The sequence below is a fragment of the Engraulis encrasicolus genome, chromosome 11 (genome assembly GCF_034702125.1).
Source record: "Engraulis encrasicolus isolate BLACKSEA-1 chromosome 11, IST_EnEncr_1.0, whole genome shotgun sequence".
NCBI lineage: Eukaryota > Metazoa > Chordata > Actinopteri > Clupeiformes > Engraulidae > Engraulis > Engraulis encrasicolus.
The window spans coordinates 31,320,398-31,347,814 of NC_085867.1; the positions used below are offsets into that span (position 1 = coordinate 31,320,398).

The 27,417-nt window shown below is 43.0% G+C and overlaps 1 protein-coding gene across 2 annotated transcripts; it reads left to right on the forward strand.

Moving 5' to 3' along the window:
- The first annotated feature begins 5,718 nt into the window (after positions 1-5,718).
- On the forward strand, positions 5,719-15,576 carry fut10 (fucosyltransferase 10). 2 transcript variants are annotated; one of them, XM_063211310.1, is made up of 4 exons: positions 5,719-6,105; positions 6,603-6,855; positions 11,866-12,710; positions 14,581-15,576. In XM_063211310.1, the coding sequence occupies exons 1-4, from the start codon at positions 6,025-6,027 to the stop codon at positions 14,806-14,808; spliced, it is 1,407 nt and encodes a 468-aa protein (XP_063067380.1). In that variant the 5' UTR covers positions 5,719-6,024; the 3' UTR covers positions 14,809-15,576. The 2 variants fall into 2 exon arrangements, with proteins under 2 accessions (XP_063067380.1, XP_063067381.1); XM_063211311.1 differs by having other exon boundaries at positions 6,014-6,285.
- Positions 15,577-27,417: the final 11,841 nt, after the last annotated feature.

The following is a 27,417-nucleotide window of genomic DNA, read 5'->3' on the forward strand; positions in this document are numbered from 1 at the left end:
GGTGAGGGACGCCAGCAGGGGGCGATGGAGGTACCCCACTCAAACTTTTAATTGTAAGTTCATTCAACTTCCTTGTGTTGAAAGAACTTATGGGTACAAGTCAAATAACTACAACTCAGACATATGAGTTGAATTTTCATAAATCATTTTTGTATAACAGAATAAATTAAATATACAAGTTATCATAACTAATCACTCATATATTTTTTTACAGTGTACAGACAGAATTGTTAATAATAACAACAGATAAATAATAACAGATAAATATTTTGTAGGCCTAAAGCTTTTCATTAGAAAGAAGTGACACGTTTGCTATTTGCTTTAATATGTAGAGGCCTGTATTTCATTTTAATTTTGTTGTTTAATCTACGGGATAGGCAAAGTGACAGCAAGGACAGGACACTGAGAATGATTAGTCTGTCTTGATGAATAACTGATCGTTATCGTGAGGTCCTTGATTAGAAAATGTAATCTGACATTGGACCCAAAACACAGCTCGTGGCTGCCACAGAGATGCAGCCAAAAAACGTTGAGTTCTACCCACAAAGGTTAAAAAGGATACTGCCTGAGCTTTAAGGTTTTTCAAACTGATGCACTACGTGCTATCCCTCTCAAAGGCAATGAACCGCATATCACTTAAGTATATTTATGAAATTGTAAGGACTCGGCACAAAACATAACAAGGACATATCAAACATAAGCAGGTAATTGGAGTGCTTCTGGGTCTTCACCTTTTTTCCTTGGTGCTCATCAGTGTAGGGGCTCTCAAACTTGGTCCAGGAAGACAGATGCTGAGGCACTCAAGGTTGCAATTTTTTTACTTTTTTATTTAAAAGTAAAAAAATTGCAACCTTGAGTGCCTCAGCATCTGTCTTCCTATAACAAGGACATAATTTGACTAATAGACCAGTCAATCTAGCTCTAAAAAGGCCCAAACCTGGGATAATGCAATAGTAATCGTTCCTACTTTAAAGTGATCCTTAAACCCCCTTGTATCACATATAAAAAATCTGCAGCTTTATAGTTAGTGGAACATGCTTTTTTCACAGTCAAAGTTGACAGATTTCCCATTCATTTCTCCATAGGGAGACAATACTATAGGTGAATAAGGTAAACTTTTAAAGTATGGCATATTCATTTGAAACTTTCACAGTTAGTAACTCACATTCAGGCAAATAATTTCTGTATTGCAAGTTTTCTGAAATATGATGATGAAATATGCAAATGAGGTCATATGTACTGAAATATGTGATAAAATCTGTGGTAGCAGATCAAGCATAAAACAAATTGCAATAGTAATGGTTCATACATTATATTGATCCTTCAACCCCTCTGCATCACATATTAAAAATCTACTTTCATCAATTCAGTGGAACATACTTTTCCCAAGGTCAAAAGTATCCGATTTTACCCACTGAATGGCAAAATGCATTGGAAATCTGCAACTTCTGACCTTCAAAAAAGTATGTTCCACTAAAGTGATGGAGGTAGATTTTTCATATGTGATGTAGGGTGGATAAAGTATCAATAAAAAGTGTGAATCATTATTTTTGCAATTTGTTTTATGTTTTGCCCGTTGTTGCATAATTTGTCACATATTTAAGTAGATGTGATCTCATTTGCATATTTAATCATCATATTTCAGACAACTTGCAATACAAAAAAATATTTGTCTTTGCTTGAGTAAATTACTGTGAAAGTTTCAATTTGATATCTCATTGTTTAAAAAAATGGCCTATTCCCCAAGTATCTCCTATATTGTCACCCTATGGGAAAATGAATGGGGAATCTCCAAATTTATCCTTGAAAAAAAAGTATGTTCCACTAAATATAAAGCTGTATATTTTTAATATGCTATTTAGACATACCTAGGGATTACAAAAAACATGGAATGATTACTGTTGCAATTTGTCCCGGGTCAAACGCTAGATTGACTGGCCTATAACATATCAATCAGGCGTGCACAGATAGGGACAAGGTGGTGCTAAAGCACCTGCCCCTTTGCTCTACTTGACAAAAAAGGCCCTTTTGGATTTTTTTTAAGTACTGTGTGTACTGTACAATCTACTGTGGTCCATGTTGACATGATCATTTACAAATGCTCAGAGATGTATAAAGTACTGGAGAAAAGTAGTGGAGTAAAAGTACCAGTATCATCTTGTCAAATGACTTGTCAAGTAGAAGGACAAAAGTATTCAAAATGTGTTGTACTTAAGTAAAGCAAGTAGAAGTATTGCAAGTTTTGCTACTTGAGTAAAAAGTAGAAGTAGAAGTAAAAGTACTGCATTAAAAAAATGGGGGAAAAAAAAGTCAGTCAAAAGTTTGAATACCATTTGGTTTATTAGAGCTCTGTACAATAAGTCTCTTATGAAGTGCAAATACCATTATGGTTTGTTTTTAAAACAGCTTTGTAACACAAGTTCAGTTTTTAAGAAAATGTAGGGCAGTAGTTTTACTGCTTAAAACAGTGCTTCCAACCAGCTTGTTGTGCTTCAAGTGTTATTAAAAAAACAAAAGTCAGAAGTTCACATAAAAAAATAATCAAATAAATTAAAATATCAAATAAAAACATCAAATAAAAAAATCCTTTTCCGGGCTTTGTCGCCAGCTCAAACCTTTCACACTGATTTGCTTAAAGAAGCCAGTTTGGCAGCAAGGAAGTTTTTGTTTACCCTCAGAAGTAGTTGATTCTCAACATTGCAATCATGCAGTCTTGCTCGTCTTGGGCTAAAGACTAATACGAGTAACGAGTAACGAAAGCAGCACATGAAAAATATATCGGAGTAAAAGTATTAATTTCATCAGAAAAATGTAGTGCAGTAAAAGTACAAGTATGAGGAAAAAAATATTACTCAAAAAAGTACAGATACTGCAGTTTAGTACTTAAGTACAGTACTTCGTTACTTTTACTTCGTTACTATACATCTCTGCAAATGCTTGACTATCAAAAGAGTGTGACAGTAATGCCGGAGATAACATAGAGCCTCTATATATAAGTTCTACATGCCCTCTGTGCCCCTCCAGCACCTGCCCCCCAAAATGTCTGCAGGCCACTGAATCTCACTGATGGACAAAACATGCTCAACCAACGTTTCTGGTTGTCTAAAGTCAACTAACCATACCAGAGATATCTTTTTTAACAAGGCAACCGTCTCTGACCATACTAACAAAGTTTGCACCTTTCAGCTTTGTGTACAATTATAATGGTCTTGAATCTGTCATGTTCACCTGTGAAAGTCACTGCAGTGAATTCTTTGATTGGAGCTTGAAGTGTGATTGCTTACACTTGAGGGCACTTTAAGAGGCTATATAGCCCTATCACGATGACAGTTGGTTGTTTCCATGGAGTTTGGCAGATATGACTCACTTTCCACCCCAGTAAAGTGTTCTCTAGAGACAGAGAGAGAGAGAGAGAGAGAGAGAGAGAGAGAGAGAGAGAGAGAGGGACAGAGAGAGAGAGAGAGAGAGAGAGAGAGAGAGAGAGAGAGAGAGAGGGACAGACAGAGAGAATACTAACAATATTGAAGGTAATGTAGTGTACATCCATACATCCGCTTCAACTTCAAAACACCCTGGGGTACTGTCTCTCGTCAACTTCACACAAAACACAGACCCCATCTCTTTTGGGATTTATGAAAACAAGATCCCCTAAGTCTTACAGTAATAAAAATCATACTGAAAACACTCAACCCTATGTCCCCTTATTCTTTTTATTCTTCAGTTTCCTCCCCCCCCCTCCCCTTAACTCTCCTCCACTTGCTCGGCTGTTGTGGAGGCGGCCATATTGCATGGAAAAGGAGGGAGGGAGGGAGCCAATACTTTTATGTGGCCCTTCAGGAGCCGCCATTAAAGGAGCTTTATCCTCGCGCCGCGGTCAGGGCCTCTATAACTCTCCCCCCATAGCGCTATGCTTTTAGCGATTGGCAGCCTGGCAGGAGGTGGTGCCCGCAGCGGGCGGACCACTTCCACCAATGACTTCGCCAATGACTCCTGGGTTAAAGCAGCTTGTTCCACAATGTACTGTATGTCCTATGCTTTTCCCCTTTACTACTGCCAGGGAAGTCGACAAAGAGGGGGACAAAAGAGGGAGGCCCAAGGGAGGTGGTCGGGTGTGGGTGGCCGAATTGGTTTTTCATTATTTGGGGTGGGGGCATTCAGATAACTTTGTCATGGGCCCGGCAGAAGCTGCCAGTGGGCGGCTTTGACTACCGTCATCCCGGGCACAGATATGCTGGGACGGCTGGCCCCCTTTGCCAATTACACGAGCCACAAAACAAAATGCCACTGTTACACAAGTTGTAATTAAAGGAGAGAGCAGAACACAATACCAAATGAGAGAAATAAAAAAAGCAATGACAATGACACAACACATTTTATAGCATAGTATGCCCTTTGTGATAACTGCTATTTCGATCAAGGGTACTGTTTTGTCATTTGTGGAGTCTCCAGTAAGTGTTCTCATGAGAATGTTTTATTGTAGGCCAACATGTAATCGATGGCATGACTGTGCCTCATCTGTAACACACCGTTAAGCCCTTTAAGTGGGAAGTCGTTCCTTTCTGCTTGATGGAGGAATAGATATGCTGTGTTACTCCATATAATCTACTCACTGGTCTTTGAAGGTAATGGAAATCAATCTATGCTCATTAATTCTTTACATGTTTGCTTTTTTGTCCCTGTCAGAGGTCAAGGAGAGTTCATGGTAAACAACCGGAGAAGATGGCCATGTCTTACACTGAAGCCATGTAGTCACACTGACATGCAATATGACTGTGGCAGTACCTCAATGACATGAATGTTTTTGGAGGGTGGGGGTGTAGATCATTCACACTTTCATCAAGCTGAATTTGTTCAGGACCAGTGGACTGACCTTCAAAATGGTGTAACTTTTGGAAAAGGTGACAGTTATGGTCTCAAAATGATGTGATCATTTATATTAAGCAATGTAATTTGTGAACACCATAAACCAACAAAATGCCAACTATAAATACCAAAAAGATGATGCATTACTTTGTATTGTCTGTTTTGTTTTTGGGTTTTCTGTTGTCTTGTTTTGCCCTTTTCATTCATATGATTTCTTTAACAACTAATGGCATCTTGTAAACCATACTATTGTAGCATGTTGGGTGGTGGGGTAGTTTGGAGAGCAACGCCAGTGAGTGAATGAGTGAGTGAATGTGTGCGTCTATGTCTACTGTTTTCTTTTCTTTTCTGTTTTTGTACTGTACTGTCAGTAGGACCCCCTCGAAAATGAGATGGCACATTTCAAGGGGCCATCCTTGTAACAAATAAATAAAATAAATAAAATAAATTACTAGAATGTGTATTTCTAGGTTTAGGGCATTTTTTTAACATTGTGTCCAGCTGTAAACTCATTAGGCATATTCCCAAAATGTGCACTAATCCAATTAAGCTAAAAAAAAAAAAAAAGAGGCACACTCTATCATTTAGGGCCTACGGTGACCTGCAGACAGATGCGCAATACGACCTTAAATTCCAAAACATCTAGAACTCCACCTCTACTTCTCCTATGTCAGCATTGTTTCATAAGAACTAGCTTTATGAAATTCTGACAGTGGGTCATCCCATGGGTCATCCACGTAAACCATGCCCCATCCTCCAAACCGGAGAGTGAATGACACACGGTTCCTCCTTCTCCCATAGGGTGCCTTATTTGATTGGCAGGGATTCTGGTGAATGAGAGCGCATGGATGACCACAACAACGAGAGTGATTCTACCCTCTGCTACTTGATTTCTTGAAGATAGACATTAACACAAAATGTGTTTATCGCAGTAGTTTTTGTAGTTCGCCTACCATTTCTCCGGAAAACGCAAAAGGCAAGCGGCAGAACATGGCTGCGTGCGCCATCAAAATCCACGCGCAGCGCACAGAAAATTCTGGTCTTTCAGCGGCTGTCCTCAACGTTTTGAGGCTAATCATAGCCTTGAGTTTGCTAAAGTAGCTTGGCAGTTTACTTTAATATGAGATTGTTTAAGTACTGGAGACAGACAGATGAAGGGAAATGGCCAAATTGACTCCACGGAAACTTTCTGTGGTGTGCCTCTGTGTTTCAGCATTTGTCTTCCTTGTCATAACATTCCAGGTAAAATTTGGACTCCAGAATCGACCGAATCCCCTCCTTGATGCCTTTAACATTGAATGAATGATCTCTGGCTGTTCTATCCTGTTGGTCTGACCTCTAGCTAGCGGAATGTAGCTTGACCTTTCCGTCTCCTCCTCGGTCTGCACGAGCTCCAACTAACTTGGAATCTTCTCCTGTCTGGTATTTCCTAGTTCTATTCCTTTACCTCCTTCTATTGTATCCGTGACCTCATGCTCTTACCCCTTGTCTGTAGACAACACACTGTTCTGTAGGCTACTGTACATGGACTCTGTTACAGAGTTACACTGCATGCTTCCTTCCTGTAACCTAACACAATTCCCAATAGACTGCAAGTTTCAACAAACCCCTGAAAATGTAAATGTGTGCGCATTCATTCTGCATTTGAAACATGCCACAATAAGCATGAAAAAATGGCCTTCAGCTTCGTCCTCATCCGGTCCCTCATCATCCTGTCCTTTTTTGAACATGTACCGTAGGTGGTGGAGGAGCTTGGCCAGTTAGATGGCTCCGCCAAACTCCGAAGGAGACCACAGCAGGATGGCAGTGCTGTGCTCCATGATGAGATGGAAGCCATGGGCTCTGAGAGCCACCAGTACCCAGTGGTGGTGTGGTGGTCCCCCCTCACAGGTGAACAGGGGCGGCTGGGGGAGTGTGGTGCCAACAGATGCTTCTTCACCATCAACAGGTCTTACTATTCACACCCCTCCACTCAGGCCTTCCTCTTCTATGGTGAGTAGAGTACAACTATGATGACTGCATTTTGTGACGTTCATATAGAGTAGCTAATAATATGGGGGGAGTATTTAACCAGTGCTCTCCCCCATCCTACTCCATGACTGAGGTCCCCTGAGCATGGTACCATCCCGCCGCACTGGTCCCTTTCGGGCGCCATTGGGGGCTGCCCCCTTGCACGGATGAGGCATAAATGCAATTTTGTTGTGTGCACTTGTGTGCTGTGGAGTGCTGTGTCAGTCACAAATGACAATGGGAGTTGGAGTTTCCCAGTTGGGCTTTTCGGCTTTCTCGATGGTTACATTACATTGCACTTAGCTGACGCTTTTATCCAAAGCAATTTACAGTTATTATTTTTCAGGAATTGGTTACAGTCCCTGGAGCAATGTTTGGATATGTACCTTGCTCAAGCGAACTCCAGCCATGGATGGAGTATTGCAGGGAGAGGTTAGTTGGGATTTGAACATAGAACCCCCAGATTGAAAGACCAAGTCCCTATGGGCCACTGCTGCCCCAGTGGGGCATTATTAGGCTGTGTGCAACATCTACAAAGTGCACTGCACAGGATATGCGTAGTTGCATACATGTTTTGTAACTCAGCCTTTCATCATGTGCGGAATGAGTGAACATCTTTGATACTCTTACATCTAGGAATCTTAATGCCATCTTGTAAAACCATACCCACTATAGTTTGCACGCTCACCGTGGCACAACTTAGGTTGTTTTGATTTCAGACGAAAGTACAGAACTAGGGACCGTTAAAGATCCATGAACCATTTATTCCTCCATAAAGTGAAGGTCAGAGCAGGGGAGGGACGGACGATATTTGAGATGAGACACTTTTCCATTTCTGTCTCGCTAATTAAATTAATGTTTTGGAAAACAGCATTGCCTCTTAAAAATCTAGTGGGAGTTCAAGGACAATTATCCCAGTAAGAGTCTTCGTAAGAGTGCTCTCTCGCTCTTGCTCTCTGCGGCTGGGCTGCCACCCAACACTTGTGTTTTTCCAACATGGATTCAGGTAAACTGGGCCCCTTTTTTCGCAAATTAGTGAAAAAATAATGTGGAAAAAGTGGCCCAATTTACCTGAATTCACCCTACATTTTTTTTGCCTTCTCTGCTTGTCATGCTGAATATATACAGTATATAAATACATCGTCCCAATTAAAACAGAATAAACAGCACTATAGGGCTTGCTTGGTAATAGTACTCCTGTTTGCCTGTCCACTGTGTAATGGCTACTCTGAGGCATTTAGATAATGTGTTGCAAATGCCGGTGTGACATGCAAGGCACTCTCCATCTCTTAGGTTTCCATAGAAACCAAATATCCCATAGCAACATGAGGGGGAAGTATGAAGCCAGACAAAGCCATCACATGTAGTTTGCTTTCTGAGCGGAAATCATTTTTACTGTTCTATTGTGAGAATGTGAAAGGATTTTTTATTTTTCACCCAAAATACAGTTTGTATCGCAATTTGTGTATTCTCAGGATGAAACAAGGGCACAACAACAGCTGGGTCTTCAGTTCAGTGCAACTGTTCATCTGTTTGTTTTGAAGTTCATCTGTTTTGTTTAACTAGACTTATGAGTGTTTCATACATTATGAATGGTGTTGCCACCTCTGTCTGACAAACAACCTGGATATTTCAAACTCAATTGACCTTTTTGTTCGTAAGCAATGGAATCCTTCATTTAGAGTCCAGGGAAAATGATTTCCCCCTGGGACAGACCATTAAAAACCAGGACAATCGTGGAAACCTGGACAGGTGGCAAAACACATAATCCTTTACCATGGTAAAAAATATATAACTGGGAGAAAAAACATAGGCGTAAGCTGGCAAGCTGAGAGTATAACATTCTCATAGTAGTAACCAGTAAGATAAAGACAACCCACGTCTGTTATTACATACTAACTTGCATCTTTCAAACACATTTTTGAGTGTGTGTGGTAAATAGTTAAATCACACACTTAATTGGATGTAACAAGGTACTTGGTTGGTGTAGACATGCCACCAGTTTGTCTCTAGAAGTGTATGTGACTGACAATATTACCTGTTATTTAGGAGAAAATGGCCAAAACTACCATTGTCACACACATGCATTTGTACTGTAAGTATGATTGACCTGCAGTGTCTTCTCTTCTCTTCTCTTCTCTTCTCTTCTCTTCCCTTCTCTTCTCTTCTCTTCTCTTCTCTTCTCTTCTCTTCTCTTCTCTTCTCTTCTCTTGTCTTCTCTTCTCTCCTCTCCTCTCCTCTCCTCTCCTCTCCTCTCCTCTCCTCTCCTGTGTCATTAGCTAGTCCCTGATCTTCATGTCACCCTGCCTCCATGATGCTTTTTTTGTAGCCGTGGCGACGGTGGTGTACTTAATGGAGGATGATTGGATACAGCTGCTTTGACACCTCCTCTGCACACTGTCCTCTAATTAATCAGAGAGAGACAGAGGGAGGGAGGGAGGGGAGCGAGAGAGAGAGGGAGAGGGAGGGAGAGCGAGAAGGGGAGAGAGAGAGATGCGTTGGCTGTCTCGTCAAGCGACGAGAAGCTCACAAACTTTTATTACTGTAGTGATTCAAAAATAGCCCATGCAGCCTCAAGCCTGGTGCTACACTTCTCACTGATAGTGTTGGAGAAAACACACACACACACACACACACACACACACACACACACACACACACACACACACACACACACACACACACACACACACACACACACACACACACACACCACAGAGCTGGCATAGCAACCGCTATCGAAAGCTGTCAGGACTCAATCATAGACTTGTCACGGTAGAACCTCTGCAATTTGCTGGATGTGATGGCTTTTAGATTCAGAAAAGCTATTTTCACACTAAAGGTCAGGCTCCACTGCTTCCGGTAGTGTTGTTCATCATAAACTGTGTTCTTATCAGGCGATGCTGTGGTCGTTTTTCATTTTCAGGCTTTTCTGCCTGTTTTTTATGCTCTTTTTACATTGCATTACAATTACCTGTTGCTTTTATCCAATGCGGCTTACAGTTATTTACAGGGTGTTGGTTACAGTCCTTGGATCACTGTGGGCAATTCAGCTATGGATGCATGTGAAGGGAGAGGCAAGGGTGGGATTCGAACCGGCAACCCTCTGATGTTAAGATCACCTCCCTAACCATTAGGCCATAGCTGCTCTTCTCTTACACACTCACGTGTGTTATGCACACATACACTCACCGGCCACTTCATTAGGAACACCTATTACAACTGTTCATTGAGGCAAATTTCTGAACAGACAATCACATGTTGGCAACTCTATGCATTTGTACATGTATACATGGTCAAGATTATCTTATGCAGTTCAAACCGGGCATCATGATGGGGAAGAAAGGCTATTTAAATGACTTTGAACAGGGCATGGCTGTTGATGCTGAAAGGCTTGATATGAATATTTCAGAAAAGACTGATCTACTGGGATATTCACACATAACCATCTCTAGGGATTACAAAGAATGATGTGAAAAAGAAAAAAAATACAGTGAGCAGTGATTCTGTGGGCAAAAATGCCTTGTTGATGGCAGAGGTCTGAGGATAATGGCCAGATTGGTTGGAGCTGATACAAAGGCAACATTAAGTCAGATAACCACTCATTACAACCGAGGTATACATAAGAAAATACCTGATTACACAGCACATCCAATCTTGAGGCAAATGGGCTACAGCAGCAGAAAACCACATTTGGTGCCAGTCCTGTCAGCTAAGAACAGGAAAATGAGGCAACAATTTGACCAGGCTCACCATAAACAAAGCTAGAAGATCGTAAAAATCTTGCCTGGTCTGATGAGTCTTGATATCTACTGCAACACTCAGGTGGAATGGTCCGAATTTGGTGTCAATAGCATGGAAACATGGGTCAACCATGCCTTAAATCAACGTTTCAGGCTGGCCATATAATGGCATAAGGATATTTTCTTAGCACAATTTGGGCCTATTAGTACCAATTTATCTTTGTTGGAATGCCACAGCCTACCCAAGTATTGTTGCAGACAGTTCAGGCACTTCTGAAGGCAAAAGGGGGTCCAACTCAGCAGTAGAGAGGTGTTCCTAATTGAGTGGCCGGTGAGTGTATATGTTAATGTGTGATGTATGGATTTGTGCAATGTGTGACACCTTAATCTATGACCGTGGTTCTCAACCTTTGTAGAACAAATTCCTGTGACCTCGTTATAAGCCTGCCAACTTCTCCCTTAGTATTAAATAATGAAATGAACTAATGTCCTACATTTGCAGCTGCGACATTATACGAGGACAGGACTAAAAAACAAGCAAAGCATACGAAGTAGATTCAAATACAAAAATAAGAACATATGGCAGAGAGAATAATAACATGGGCTAAAATGTCAGGGCTCTTCATTACACTTTCGTTTTGCAATGTGCTCTCCATGTTATGCTTGTTGGACACCTTCTTTTGTTTGTCAATTAAGTATCTTATCTAAAGTCTATTAATCGTTTATTAATCAGGCACTGACTTAAATGTGGAGAGAGCGTCCCTTTACCCAGTCTCGACCTCCACCACATTGTATATTACACCAGTGTTTCCCAACCAGGGGTACGTGTAGCACACTGCAGGGGGTACTTGGAAAATGTAATTTTAACAAATATTTCGCGCTTAATTACATTGGGATAGAGAAAACGATACAGAACTTGACTTAGGGGGTAACTCATGGCACGCAAAAAGGCTTGGGGGTACTCAAGACAAAAAAGGTTGGGAAACACTCTATTACAGTATACGCTTCTAGACACCTTCATTTCCCTCTGATCAAAGAAGTACTGTACACAGTATCTTCACTTCACTACTTGACACTTTCATTTCAATTTTATTCTTCTACTAATCAGGTACTGACTTGAATGTGGAGATTATCCCCTTACCCAGTCTCGACCACCACCTCTGTGTGATTTCCCTTAATAATACGCTGTATCATATCTCTATATTAAACTCAACCCACTAATTTTATTTTTTATCTTGTTCTGTATCAGGCACTGACCTGAATGTGGAGAGCCTTCCCCTGCCCAGGCTGGCCCACCACCAGTGGGCGCTCTTCCATGAGGAGTCCCCAAAGAACAACTACAAGCTCTTCCATGAGCCCGTCATCACGCTCTTCAACCACACGGCCACCTTCAGCCGCCACTCGCACCTGCCGCTGGTCACCCAGTACCTGGAGAGCCTGTCGTCCCTCACCTCCCACGCCCACCTGGTACCGCTGTCCAAGAAGAACCGGCTGCGTGGAGGCGAGGAGGGCCTGGCACCCGTCGCGTACGTGCAGTCCGACTGCGACCCGCCGTCCGACCGCGACGTGTACGTGGCCGAGCTAATGCGCCACATCCCCGTGGACTCGTACGGCCGGTGCCTGCACAACCGCGATCTGCCCGCTGCCCTGCGCGAGTCCACTGCCATGGACGAGCCGGCGTTCCATCAGGCGCTGGCGCGCTACAAGTTCATCTTGGCGTTTGAGAACGCAGTGTGCGAGGACTATGTGACGGAGAAGTTGTGGCGGCCGCTGAAGCTCGGCGTGGTGCCCGTCTACTACGGCGCGCCCAACGTACGACAATGGCTGCCTAGCAACCACAGCGCCGTGGTCGTCGAACCCGATACCGACCCAAAGCAACTGGCGGAGTACGTGAAGAGGTTGGACGAGAACGACGAGGAGTACCTGACCTATCTGGAGTGGAAGCACCGGCGGGAAGTGACCAATCAGGAGCTGGTGTCGGCCATGAAGCTCCGCCCATGGGGCGTGCAGGACATCACGCAGAGCAACTACATAGACGAGTTCGAGTGCATGGTGTGCAACAGGCTATGGGAGAACATCAACAGTGAAAAACAGGTGTGTTTGTGTGTTTGTGTGTGTGTGTGTGTGTGTGTGTGTGTGTGTGTGTGTGTGTGTGTGTGTGTGTGTGTGTGTGTGTGTGTGTGTGTGTGTGTGTGTGTGTGTGTGACAAAGTCAGCTTAATTGTCAAAAAGCTGTATGGGGTGATGTGGTGCTCTACACTATTGCACTATACACTATACTGTAATTAAATGGGGCTGCACAAGGACAGGTTACTGCAGGGGTGTACCGGAGTGTTTCTCAACTTTTTTTAGGCGAGCCACCCTTTCAGTTCATGAAAAATTTGAAGGCACCCCAAACCAACAAGCCGTAACATGGCATTGCATCCGATACCACAAAAGCTTAGAAAAGTAACACATTTGGAGACGTCACATGACCTACGTTCAAAGTGTCAGCTGACTGGGGCGACCTATATTTACTTTATTGTGTGTAAATGGCAGATGAAAGATTCCACTGACTAGTATTAACTTATCAATTTAGACAAATATGCATCATATTGCATCATTTATTTATCAGCCCCTGAGGGGGCCCCGCGGCACCCAGAGTGCCCCGGCACCCCTTTTGAGAAACACTGGTGTACCGGACCCAGTGGCCCAAGAGTCAAGGGTGCTCCGCAGCCCAAGCTTCTGTGGCCCTGCCGTGGGCTAACGGTGGGGTACTCGTCTGCCGTGCGGCCAACCTTGCTTTGATTCCCGGCCCGGGTCATTTGCCGACCCCTCCCTGTCTCTCTCCCCATTCACTTTCTGTCCACTTCTCCTACTATCCTGTCATCAATAAAGTTGAAAGACCACCCCCCCCCGTCCCCCCCGTAGCTACTGTATTTCCATTCTCATGTTGTGTTCAAATCACACTTTTAACAATTATATTTCCCAAAGCAATCTCAGAGGACTACCCAAACAATATAGACTTTCACATCTGGCCTAATACCCTGAATCGTTTTGTACACTAGCAGACCCCATTGAGGGAAGCCTTTGTTGTTGTCTGGAATCGTAGTGCGTCCCTGAGGCTGCACTGCACACCCATTGCCATGAGTGCGTTGCAATATGCGACCTTGCCTCCTCCACTTGCCTCCTCCACTTGCTTCCTGTCATGATGACATCACTGACAACAGCATTATGTTTCAATATCTTGCAAAAACTCAATTGTAGAGTCTTTTTCTCATTTGCAATTGGGATGGTGAATGAAAAACAGTCCCTCAAAAGTTGTTGTGGCTAGGCTGACAGCTGGGAAACTTTATCGTTTTCTCCACGGAGGAGGGGCCAGGAGGCGGGACGAGGAGACAAGCGCAAGTGGAGGAGGCAAGGTTGCATATTAAAACGCACTCCATGTCTTTATCCTGGCCATTTCTCCCAACTCACTTCCTATATGGCAAAACGAACACGCCCTAAAAATATATTTTTAAAAGCAAACTGTAAAGTATGTAGAGGTTATAGATGATGTGTGTATGGGTAATGAAGAACCTAACGTGGAGTAATTAGCTTCAGTTCATAGTGGCTATTGTGACTAGTGTCACAGCATTTCCCTATGCGTTTTGCCATGAGAATTTTGACACGATAAAATCACGACTTTGTCGTTTGTGCTCTATTTGTGCACCATTTGCTAGGTTTTCATATCTATCTATAGATAAATAAATAAATAAAAATGATTTTTAAAAAACATTACAAAAAACCTAACCCTTCTTTGCATCTGCTCTTGTTGTTCTGTATATTTCCTGTGCACTTTGTATCTGCTTGTGATGTTGGCTATGATTATGTCCTCTTTTGAAAGTCGCTTTGGTTATGAAGCGTCTGCCAAATGCAATGTACTGTAATGTAATCTATCTGTGACATTTTGCCTTTTTTCTCCCTCTCCAATCCATGCTGTTTAGGGTCTGGCACCAAAAACCTGGCAAGCACAAGCGGACCACTTGAGATGCCCTCGGCCGGGGCTGTTTGACTTTGAGGTGGCTCGCCCCTCAGACGGGCCCTCTCTCAGGAGCATCTGGAGGCCCAGCTACGACCAGTCTGTCAAAGAAGCCAGAGCTCTCCGCCGACTAGTCATGAGGAACAAGAACTTCACAGTGGCACAGTTTTGGAAAGAGGTGTTTGGCTTTTAGCTATATCTAAACTGCCATGCAAAGGCAAAGTGCAGTAACTATGCCAACATGGACACTGAGGAAAAATGTCTTGGTATTAGTTTGGATATTGTAATGGCATCAAATTTGATTTGGCAATATCTCTTCAAATTGACTGCTAAGTGTGAATACTGTATGTAAGCAGAAGATACAGTACAATGGAATATCGTATTTAAGCACTGTTGAGAGATGAAGGGCATACACTTCTTACAATTAAGCAATAAGCCATGAGAGGTCATGGGTTTGTGTTTGATTTGTCACGGCTAAGGGGAGTTGGAGCCCGACCAGATGCACAGTCTTAGATGGCCAATTTAGCCACTGCACACATATCATCAGTAAACCTAATGGCTTGACTAATGTTAATCTTGAGGATTTCTTTCTCCTTCATTTAATTGCAAGACATATCACATTCTTTTATAAGAATTAAATTCTATTTTCAGAGGAAACACTCTATGCACTGTTCTTGCTGTAATGCACTAATGTACCTCATGTAAATGCCGATCTGCTACTCTGTCACACAACTATGTGTCTGAAGATTTTAATTTCGAAAGTCTTTGAATGCATTAATAAATGTGCTCTGTATTTTGAGCTTTATCACAGATATTTTATGTAACTTTTATAAAAGGAGATGTTGTTTCACAATGGAAAAGTAAACCCTGTTTTTGTCAAAGCTTTTTTGAAAGACTTGTGTTGAATGATCATTGATTTGGGCGCGCCACTTGATTAAAATCAAATGTATTGGAAAATGAATGACACGGTTGATGTTGTCAATGGAGTGCCTGTGGAATGCTTGATCACGGTTATTTATTTAAAGTACACACCCATTGACCCCGGATACTATTGACTTAGGTCCTGAGGAGATTAGTAAAGGAAACATACATTTCATTTGATTGCAAAGGTTAAACCGTACCATGAGTAAGGCAAGACTTGCATTAAATTACATTTCCACTAGAGGGGGATGTTGCTCTGAGAATTCAACATACATTCAGCAGTCAACAAGGAATCTTTGTACTCCCTTTATTATTTTGAGGATGGAAATTGTATTGTTTGTGTGTGATGATTTTTTTTTTTGCTGACTCTAAAAAGATCGCTATTATTACTTAAAATGCATAATATATTTCACTTCTTGACTTCTTGCAGTTTACATTTCAAGAAAAGTCAACAAAGGTTGTCTTTGTATGAGTTGTGCAACATAGTCATAAACATATCAACTTTGTTAAAGACACTTGGATTTACATTTTAATATAGTAAAATAAAACATTATTATTTTTTTAAACTAAACAAAACAAAAAACATTTTGACATGGTAAAAAAGACAGTTTAACCTAGTAAATACAGTTTTGGTTTATCCACTCTCCATGGGCAATAAGCACACTATGTTTGGAGGAGTGTAGTGTTCCTCTTTGTTCCTGCTGAGTGAGAGACAATTCCACTTCCATTTGGTAGAGTAGCCAAAGACTGAATTTTCTTAGAAGGCTATGGCTGGGGTGAAGTTGCCCAATGAGTTGCCCTCCTCTCCTTACTTTTCCTGTAGTACATCATGGAACATAGTACACCATGGAAGCCTACCAACTTTCCACATTGCCTGTTGATGCCCTTGGATTCATCATTAGCTGTGGCATTAACATTCTCAGTGATAGTGAGAGAGAGGGAAGATGGTGCATTTCAGAATCTCTGAAACGAGATGCAGACTAATTTTCAGCTGGAGAATATTGGAAATGTCAACGCTGGGAATAATTCATAGTTTTGTGCTTTTTTTGATAGAACAGTGAGAGAGACAGGAAAGCAGTGGGAAGTATTGGAAATTGGCTTTGTAGTACGGCACTTTAGCCCACTTAGGCCAGATGGGTCCTTCCAAAATCCTGTCATGTTGTCAGTGTAAGTCACATGATAAATGTTAAATGTGACTTTTCTGGGCCAACCTGTCTTGGGTCCTCATTATGATCAGCTGATTCAGTGGTTGGATCCAATTCATGGCAGGGTTTTCTCCTGTACCAGGGGGCTGACACTTCTGCCAAAGACTATGGGGTGAAGTGGCGCATCATGATAATGGGCTGCATTAATGGGCTACATTGTCCCATTGGGCTACATTGGTAAAAGTAAAAGTAAAAAAGAAAACAGCTTTCTTCTAACACAGGTAACTTATCTGAGTAACCAGTAGAATTGTGTACTTGTCTTGTACGATTAGCTGACTCCGCTGGTTGGATCAAGTTTGTGGTGGGTTCTTGTAAGGTTTTTAGAGTTTTTTCAGTAAGAACACGGTCTATCTACCTCTTTACTGGAGGTACAAAAGACTAAATGGTGTAACAGCTATGTAATTTCATGTTGTAGTGTACTTACACCATGAATTTCCTTACTGACTACTGTTTGGGGGTTAAGTGGCGCATCGTGCTAATACACTGTATGAATGGGAGGCATTGCCAGGTTTGAATCTGGCCTGGGTTATTTCCCAACCCTACCCTATCTCTCACTCTCTTCCTCTCATGATCTTCACTATCCTATCCACAATAAAAGTGAGACAGCCCATTAACAAAAGATTAAGACAACTTTACAAAGGGGGCTTTAATACATCCAAATAATACCTTTGAGGACATCTTTCCTTCAATGAGATTGTGACTTTTCAATCTCTGATGGTTGTTTATCGATTTTTGGTTTCACGGTGACTCAGAAAAGCCCTTGAGTGAGAGAGGTAGTGCGTGACATGACGAGGTGTCGTGTGCACAGACAGCTTTTTTGCTTTCTCTCATTCCCTCTTGCTGTCAGATTGACTGATGGTACCAGACACACCTATGGAAGCCAACGGGGGTGGCAAACAGGTCAGTTGTCCCAGTGAGAGAGGGGGCCCGCAATAGGGTTGTCAATGTATTGTATTGCATTGCAGGTGATTTTTAGCCTGATTATCATCGATGTTCAAATCTCTTTAAGATTTGTATTGTTCTGACCAAGAACATAACAATTAACATTTCCCAAACAGCATGGTTGATCCGCCTCCCATGGTTTGCTTTTGGTTCTTCGCTTCCCGACAAATTGGGAGGAGTTCCCGTATTTCCGGGAACTCAGAAAGTACTTGCATTGCTCTTGACCTGACTGGTAGCAACGCTGAAGCTGTCGCGTCACTAGGAGGGCACGGCCTGGCTAGGGGTTTTGTCCCGGGGCCCGACCAAAGCTGGAAGTGGCCCTGGACACACTCATGGCCATATCTCTCCTTCACTCTGGGTTTGGGCCACTGCCTACATCACTCAGTTTTGAAGAAATTTTTGAAAACTCTGTGTGTGTGTGTGTGTGTGTGTGTGTGTGTGTGTGTGTGTGTGTGTGTGGCAGAGAGAGAGTGTGTGTGTGTGTGTGTGTGTGTGTGTGCGTGCGTGTGCGTGCGTGCGCGCATGCCTAGCTCAAGTTGCCTGAGGCCAGTGTCTGTGAGAGAGACAGGGAGAGGAGAGTTATTTTTACCATCGGGAAAGAAAGTGGGAAATAAAATATGAAACTATTACATTTTGTCACAGTGCCTCAAGCCTCCCTGGCTCTACGCTGCTCTGATGTCTAGAGCTGCAGACTACCTGAAAACCTGAAATGATGTATGACACGTAGCTTCATAGTTTGCAAGTACCGACTGGCACGAAGAGGGAAAAAATATTTTATCTGAGTGCAAAACCATTTGCAGCATTACGTATGTTTGAAAAACTTTTCTGTATGTTTACCTACAAAACTTGGGCGTTACGCCAGTTAAAACATCAAGATGTCTGTGTTCCTCCTTCATGGCAAACTTTTCTTGACAGCAACTCTTTGTCTGTAAATGTCATTGCTAATTTAAGAAGTCTACATTAGAAGTTCCTGTGCCGTACGTGCATACATGAGAGACAGACAGACAGACAGATAAGGGGGGGGGGGGGGGGGGGGGGGGTTTGGGTGGGGGGGGGGGGGGGGGGGGGGGGGGGGGGGGGGGGGGGGGGTGTAGGATGCGCCATGATAGGATGGGTCAAATTCAACATTTTTTCTCCTTTATTGTAGCTCTTTGAGTACCATGGACTTGAAAACGAGTCTTTTCAGAATGTATGGCACAGTGCCAAAAACTTGATAGTCAATTGCGTTTTTTATGGGGGGTGGGGCCTAACACATTGATCTGGTATGTTTGTTGTTCAGATGGACAAATAATTCAATTTTTATGGCTCTTGAAAAATAACTCAAACGTTGAAAAAAGCCTGGCAATCCCCCGGTCTGAATTTGAAAATGGCTGGCACTCAATGAGTTAAAAGGGTAGTCACATTCAGGCTGTTGCCACTTTTCCAAGTGAGTCATGACTCATCTCATATGGAGATGCTGTTGATGGGTTCATGAGGTGGGGGACAGCAAGCTAGGAGGGAAGAGTGGTGTGGTGCTTACTGCACACCTTAACTCTTTTGTCTCGTGGCGGGCAGCCATGCCCTAGTGATGAAAGACATGGGCTTTAGATCAGAGGGTTGCAGGTTCGAATCCTAACCCTAACCCTTCCACTCCCTATCTCACTGCATGGATGAGGTGAGCAAGGCCCAACCCCTAACCCCACACTGTTCCATGGACTGTAACCAATACCCAGTACTCAAAATAACTGTGAGTTGCTTTTTGATAAAAGCGTCGGCTAAGTGAAATGTGATGTCTCTACTGTAAGTATGCTGCACTGCAGTCTCTGTCTGAAAAGCAGCCTGCAGGTTACATGCAGAGCCCTCTGTGTGCAATGCCACCACTTACTGTATATTCTGCGCATGGATCAGTACCGTAGTCCCGGGCCCAGGGAGAGGCTGGGCCTCAGAATTGGAACCTCCATGACATTGCACATATTGAGAGGGTGGGGCCCTTTCAGATGATTTTGTCCCGGGCCCAGTGAAAGCTGTCGGTGGCCTGGTTGCTCCAACAGAGCTGCTGCTGGGAGCCCCGCAATAGAGCCAGATGGTGGAGTATCATCCTCATCAGCAGGCTATTGAGTTTGATTAGAGAAGGCTCTTGACTTATTGTAACGTGTCCTGGGATGACCTGTTTTGGGGAACTGGAACACTGCAAAACTTTAAAGGTTCCACAAGGAACCTTTAGTTGGAACATGGAGGAACCTATAATGTTCTCTGAGGAATCCTGAAAGATGTATGAAGAGCCTATAATTCTACCACAAAAGATTTGATTTGATTTGATTTGACACTCAACCCACTCTCCCTTCACTGTCAGCCTCTAGCCAGCCAGGCCACTGACAACGCTCCCCCCCCTCATCCCCACCACCATATCTGCGACTGAACATTCCACCTGCACTACTACATCTGTGACTGAACTTTCAACCTGCACTAACTCAAAACATACACATACACACACACACACACACACACACACACACACACACACACACATAAGCAGTGTACAAATACCTCTTCAGCCCAGTCTGAATGATTACGACTTCGCTCAGTAACAGACCTCAGTCGGTAGCGGGAAAACATCTTTCAAGACCCATCACTCTAAATACAGGCGCGCCGCAGGGATGTGTGTTGAGCCCTTTTTTGTACTTCCTCTTCACTCATGACTGTGATCCTAAACACAGCACAAACACCATCATGATTTCTGACAACAAATCACCTGATTTCTGACAACAACGAGACGGCCTACAGAGAGGAGGTGGAGCAGCTGGCACGCTGGAGCCAAGACAACAACCTGGCCCTGAACTCCAAGAAAACGAAGGAGGTGTCCTGGACTTCAGGCGGTGTGGCCAGGGCACCAACCAAACCAAAACCCATCACATCGGAGGGGAGCAGTGGAGGTTGTACAGTAGCTTCAGATTCCTGGGTGTGCACATCTGGAGGACTTTTCATGAGCAGCGAGTGACATCCGTCAGGAGCAGCCAACACCTCTGCAATGGCTAAAAAGGGATCCCAAAGGCTATATTTCCTTCGCACTCAAAGAGAAGGCCCAGAGCACCACGAGATCTGCTCACTAACTTCTACAGGTGTACAATTGAATCAGTAATTTACAATACAGCATCACATCTTGGTACACCAGCTGCACACACGACAACAAGAAGATGTTACAGCGCAAGCATTTAAAACAGCAGAGAGAGAATCATTGGGTGCCCAACTACCCCACATTGAGGAGATCCACCATACACGCTGCACAAACAGAGCATTAAACATCCTTAAAGATCACACACACCCGGTCACAGGCTCTTCAGACTGCTACCTCTGGCAGGCGCTTTTTAGGACTCTGCGTGCCCGCACTACGAGATGACGAGGACAGCTTTTATCCAAGGACAGCTATTAGACTCTAAACTGCGATTAGACTCTGACTACTGTCATGCCCCCCCTCAATACTTCAGGACTATCGATACTGTGACATGCACATGGATTTTTATGGATTTTTATGGATTTTTATATATTATTTATTTACTGTTTAATCTTTTATTTTGTGGGCATTTGTGGGTTGCTACTAAACACAATCTCGCTATATTTGTATAGTGACAATAAAAGTCTACTCTCTCTCTCTCTACACACACACACACACACACACACACAAGCACACTGCACTTATGCACACTACACACTCACACACCCAACACACACACATACACACCACACACACACATACACTGGTTTAACACACACACAGGTACACCACGGCACACCGACGCACACACAACCTGCACTAACACACATACCACACAACAACACACCGGACACCACACACACACACACACACACACACACATACACACACCACACAAATACACTACATAACACAAACAAACAACACACACACACACACATACTCTGCTTTGGTGTATTTAATAAAAACCTTTTTTATTATTTCTTCAAATGCTACTATTACTATGTCAGAACGCTATAAAGGACTTTTAGAAAAGAACAAACAGAAAAAATACCTCCTCTTAATGTATGTTCGTTCTCTACAGTCTTCTGTTGTCCAGTCTTGCACTTGACTTTAAATGTCTGTATGGGTTATGAGCAATGTCTACGTCCATACTGTCTATGTCCATGTATGAGTACTGTCTATGTCTATACTGTCTATGTCCTTAACTAGATTAGTCTATGTCTGCATGGGAGAGCAAGAAACACAATTTCAAATTCTTTGTATGACCAGTGCATGTAAAGAAATTGACAATAAACTTGACTTGACTTGACTTGACTTGACTTGACTTGACTTGAGAGACAAAGATGCAATGAATGGTATTTATTGATTACACAGGGAAGGAAACATTTCTCTTTGGTGCAGCCATGTCGATTTTCTTCCTGGAGCAGGCGTCACTCTTAATTATTAAATCTCTGAGGGTGCTGGCCCAAATTTCAATTTCAATGTTTCAAGAAGGAGGCCGCACCTTGCATAGTGTTTTTATTGCACAGACGCGTTTTGGCGTGTGCCTTCTTCAGTGTGCAACAAGAGTAACAAAAAAAAAAAGAGGCTTGGTATATTTTTAGTTTGAATACCTGCATTCCAAATGGCATGAATGAAGACCTACAACTGTCCTGTTTTTTATTAATGTGATGCTGTCATGAATGTGTTGTTGGTTATGTTGCATTACACAACTGTAAATATGTATACTATCTGTACTGAATTGTATCCAGTGAATGTCTACAACCAATGGATTACCTTGACAGGTGGACTGAACACACCACTGTCATTGGTTGGCAACAGTAGGGTGTGGTGATGGGTGTGGCTCTTTGGTGCAGCCCACTGGTCTGCAAGGTGAATTTCGTGAAGGGGGGGCATATCCTGCCGATGGATGAGGCAGGGGGCGAAGCCTACCCCCCATTACAGTACCACCCAGTGGTGACGATGGCTCGAGAGGAGGAGACAGGAGCGAACCAAGGATCCAGGACATCGGGAGACGGAGGTTGCCTAGCTAAAAGGTCATTATCTCCCTGGAAACACAGCAGTGTCTCAAAAGCATCTGCGGAATGGAAATAAGCACTGACAGAGCCACCTTGCTTGTGTGTGTGTGTGTGTGTGCGTGCGTGCGTGCGTGCATGCATACGTACGTACGTGTGTGTGTGAATGTCTTTTTTATGAAAGTTTTTGGATTCTAGAACTGCCATTCAAGCACCTGTAACTTTTTGTCATTGTGAATCCCTGAGGACTACATCCTGCTGTATACAAGCTGCAAACAGATGGAGTAGAGTGTTTGTGAACAATGACGCAATTTTGTTTGTCCTTGAGTGAGTGTACCAGTAAATGGATGACGTTAGTTAGCATTCAGACACTCCCCCCTTGTTCAGTGATTGGTTAGATAAGATTGTGCCATGTCACACTGTCATGTCATGTCATTGGAAATATTTTTGAGGAAAAAGCTAGAAAATGTACACACGGCTTGCCAAATACTCCATCTATTATAAGAGTGCAGCGTTTCAATATTTTTCAGGCATCTTTCAAGAACAAAACATTTTCAGATTGTCGGTCAAGTCAAAGACACTGTAACTCATAAAATTATCCAAGATCATATATTTTTAAAAAGAAAAATGTCCCAGCTATATACGTCATAACAGAGCACAAATGTAAAAGGCCACCCTTTGAATAAAGCACCCTACTTTTGTATCGCATGACAAATCATATATCATGATATCATACATGATTAAATTGGGATAAAATGGATTGGGACGTCAGGTTTCCTTGTAAAGATATCCCTCTCTGTACACATAGAAGACATGCCTTCCAGTAGTGTATCTGTTCCTAATCAAATAGCAATTTATAGACTGCCTGTAAACGCCGAAAAAAGAGCCCTCAGCCTTGTGAGTTTATGTTGTTATTTTTGAGTGGGGCTGGAATTGATCGCTTTTCCTTCCTTTTTTTGCCTGTGCAGTGCAGCATGTGTTCAGAGATGTGGACTGGATGTGGGAGAGGAGAGGAAAAGGTGACAAAAAAAAGAAACGACCATGGAGTCGAAATGAAAGAGGAATAGGGTGTTACATGAAACCGATTGATTTGTTGTTTCTGTGTTATTCTGGGGGTTAACTGGCAGGCAGTGTTCTTCACTGTGCACTCTTGTGACATACAGTGCACCAACCTATGATCCCACGACACACAGAAATGAAAAGAAAGAACAAAATCTATAAGGGTGGCTCGGTTTGCCAAGGAAGACATCAGAGAAATACAATATAAGATCCTTTTCAGAAAATACAGAAAATAAAATCTGCCCCCGAACCCCCGCCCCAAACCCCCACACACACACTCTCTATATATACGGTAATACTTCTGTTCCAGTAATGCGATCATATGGGTCTTGTAAGATACAGCCAACTATCTTTCTTTCTCCTGTGGTTATCATTTCTACTATGCTCCATTAAAAAAATGTTTAAATGTTGTAGCAGTAATGTAGGAAACAGATATGCTGTATCTTTGGCTTGCAGCCCTTGGCTATCACTCATGCTGATTGGCAAGTGGGTGTAGATCTTATTCCCAGACAAACCGTATGCGTGCAATGGCAGACAAAGACACTTAGACACTCAGGAACACAGCTGAAAAACCACACATGGGGATTTTGGTCATGTGGACTTCTGAAGGTGGAAAAAATGTCCTGTCCTCCTGCCATTAACAGATAAGGAGGCCTTTGCAGTAGCTTTTAAAAGTCGACATTAATCCCAAAATTAGCATCAACATAGAACACAATTACAGAACTCTGAGCAGGATAAAAAGCACACACTGACGGGACTACTTCCTACTCACACGCAAGAATGTTTCACTGATTACAGTATATCAACTTACAACACTGCTCTTCAAAGCTTTTTAGACAGTTCCACTGACGGAGACTATCTCAGTCCATCAAGGTCCGTATAATAACAGACCAACTGCAGACTTGGGGTTGCAGACGAGGATATTGCTATATGACTACTTTTCAAACCAATGGATTCAATGTAATAGGCTAGAGTTTAGTTATAGAAACAAAATGCATAATGCATGAAATCCCCATTTCTATAGCAGGCCTAAGTTTCATTTGGATTGTTTGTTTGTTTTGTTTGTTTGTGCTAATGGGTAGCCATGTAATGAACAGGACGATATACTGTAGTCAATGAGTCAATGAGTCTGCCAATAGTATGTAATTAACCTTGCGAGAGTGATTCAAGAGCCCTCTACTTAAAGCCACGGTCCTGTGTAGTATGACTCTGCCTCTGGGTTTCTTTCATAATATTGAATGCCTCATTCATCACCTACAGTAATAGGCTGCCCCATGCAATTCAGCCTTGCACATTTTTTATTCCAGGCTATTGTGGGAGATGCTGGACATCGGAGACGCCAGGGAGACTGTGGCAAAATATGTCGACCCAGTTGAGCCCTCTTTTGTCTGTGGACATTCATATTCATGTGACGGTGCTTTAATGGTTGCCAAGTTGAAACCTGCCTTCTGTATGATATCAAAGCCACACAAAAGCCTCATATTAGTTTATTGCTGCACATAAAAGTGAACGCTCTGCCCTTTAAAAAAAAAAAAAAAGACGTCATTTTTGGCCTTGTTCTCTTGCTGAATGGGCTGGCACTCTGTGCTGTGTGTTATTAATGGATGTTTACAGTGGAGGTAATGGCGGTGGCCGGTGCTGAGGTGTCGTTTTGGCCTCACCTTGACGCCTTCTTCCCAGAAACACTTAATCCTCACTAGTGTTTGAAGCTGTGCCCGGGAGTGGCACCGTGTCAAACATCTTCCTCATCCTCCTCCTCTTCCTCCTCCTCCTCCTCATCATTCTCTTCTTCCTCCTCCCCCTCCTCCTCCTCAGCCTCCTCTTATTCCTCCTCCTCCTCCTCCTCAATCTTCTCTTCCTCCTCCTCCTCAGCCTCCTCTTCCTCCTCTCCTGGGCCCTTCCATCTTCGGTACACAGGAGCCACTGTTTTTTTTGCTCTTTCCATGTGCATACCATACGATTTCCTTGGATATTGTTGAATATCCAAGGTGTTCATTTATGGGTGATCAATGGGTGTACCAATGAATTGCAAGGACCTTGCGTGGTGCAGTCCAGGAAACTCTACATTACATTACACTTAGCTGACACTTTTATCCAAAGTGACTTACAGTTAGTTTATGTAATTACAAGGCATTGGTTATAGTCCCTGTAGCAATGTGGGGTTAGGTGCCTTGCTCAAGGGTACTTCAGCCATGGATTGAACAGGTAGGGGGTAAAGAGTGGAAGGGTGGGATGTGAACAAACAACCCTCTGATTTAAATCCCATCTCCTTAAGCATTAAGCCACGGTGGCCCTCATAGCAATAAAAACATCTTAATCCTCATCAGTGTTTGAAGCTGTGACCGGGAGTGGCGCTATTTCAAACTCTTTCTTCATCCTCCTCCTCCTCCTCCTCTTCCTCTTTCCCCTTTTTCCATCTTCAGTGTACACAGGCACCTTGCAAGGGCCTTGCGTTGTGCAGTCTAGGAAACATGGTACTAAAAAAATCTGTGACTTTTTTCTGTAGGAGCTATAGACTGGGAGTAGTTGCAGGGAGGAGGAGTCCCTGAGTCTCTGTGTGTGGGCCTTTGGCTTTTAAGGACATTGTCTGCCTTTCAAACACATGAAACTCTTTTTTTGCTCCACCTGAAGAAGTATCAGTTTGTCAAAGGTTTTGGTTTGTTGTGGAAAGTCAACGTGGGGGTTACCAAGCAGCACTTTCCATACTCAGGGCTTCTGACAACTCCCAAAACAAAGTAATCCAAAAAGGCCCCACAACCAAAACATACAATGTCATTAGGAACCAATTCTGGGGCCCCTCTTTCCCTGGGACCAGGACAACTGACCTCTTTCTTCCCCCTCTGCCAGTCCCCAGTCATACTGTTTGGTATAATGATGATATCACTTCAGTTTCTACCGTGTTGTGAACACAGTCCATTCTCTGCAGCCTATATGAAGCATGAAGCATGACTACATGTTTGTTTGCTATGGACTAGCTGCCTGAAACCAAGGCATTCTGAAGATGAAAGCTTTAATATGTCGACTAAATCATAATGGGTACATAATATTTCATCCATAGTTTTGCCTTTCATCAGCATGAAGTCTTCACTTTATTGTGCTGTATTTCAACAAAGAGCACATTCACCAGCCAGGTGTAAGTGTGTGTAAGTGTGTGTGTGTGTGTGTGTGTGTGTGTGTGTGTGTGTGTGTGTGTGTGTGTGTGTGTGTGTGTGTGTGTGTGTGTGTGTGTGTGTGTGTGTGTGTGTGTGTGTGTGTGTGTGTGTGTGTGTGTGTGTGTGTTCATCTTCTATGGCTGGCCAACATTTTCCACTCCCTTCCCATACTAGCATGATGTACATCCACTATACTGCTGCAGCAAGGCCCAAAAGCATACTCATTCAGTACAGTGATGCAGGTCACAACCAGGCAAGCGAAGTAGGCAATTGCCAGGGCACCCCCAGCTGAAAGGGGGGCCCCTAGAATTGACTGGTTATGCATTTGTATTTAAATGACTGCAACTGACAACTTCAAATTCAGTGACTGAAAAGTGCAATGATACTGCTATCAAAATTTCTCTTGAGGGGGCCCCTCCCTATAGTTGAAGAGAGGACAAGGGGCCAAAGTCCCTCTTTCCCAAGGGCCCTGAAATAATTAGGAACGGCCCTGGTAGTATGTAAATCCATGCAATTATGGAATTCTATGTGCTT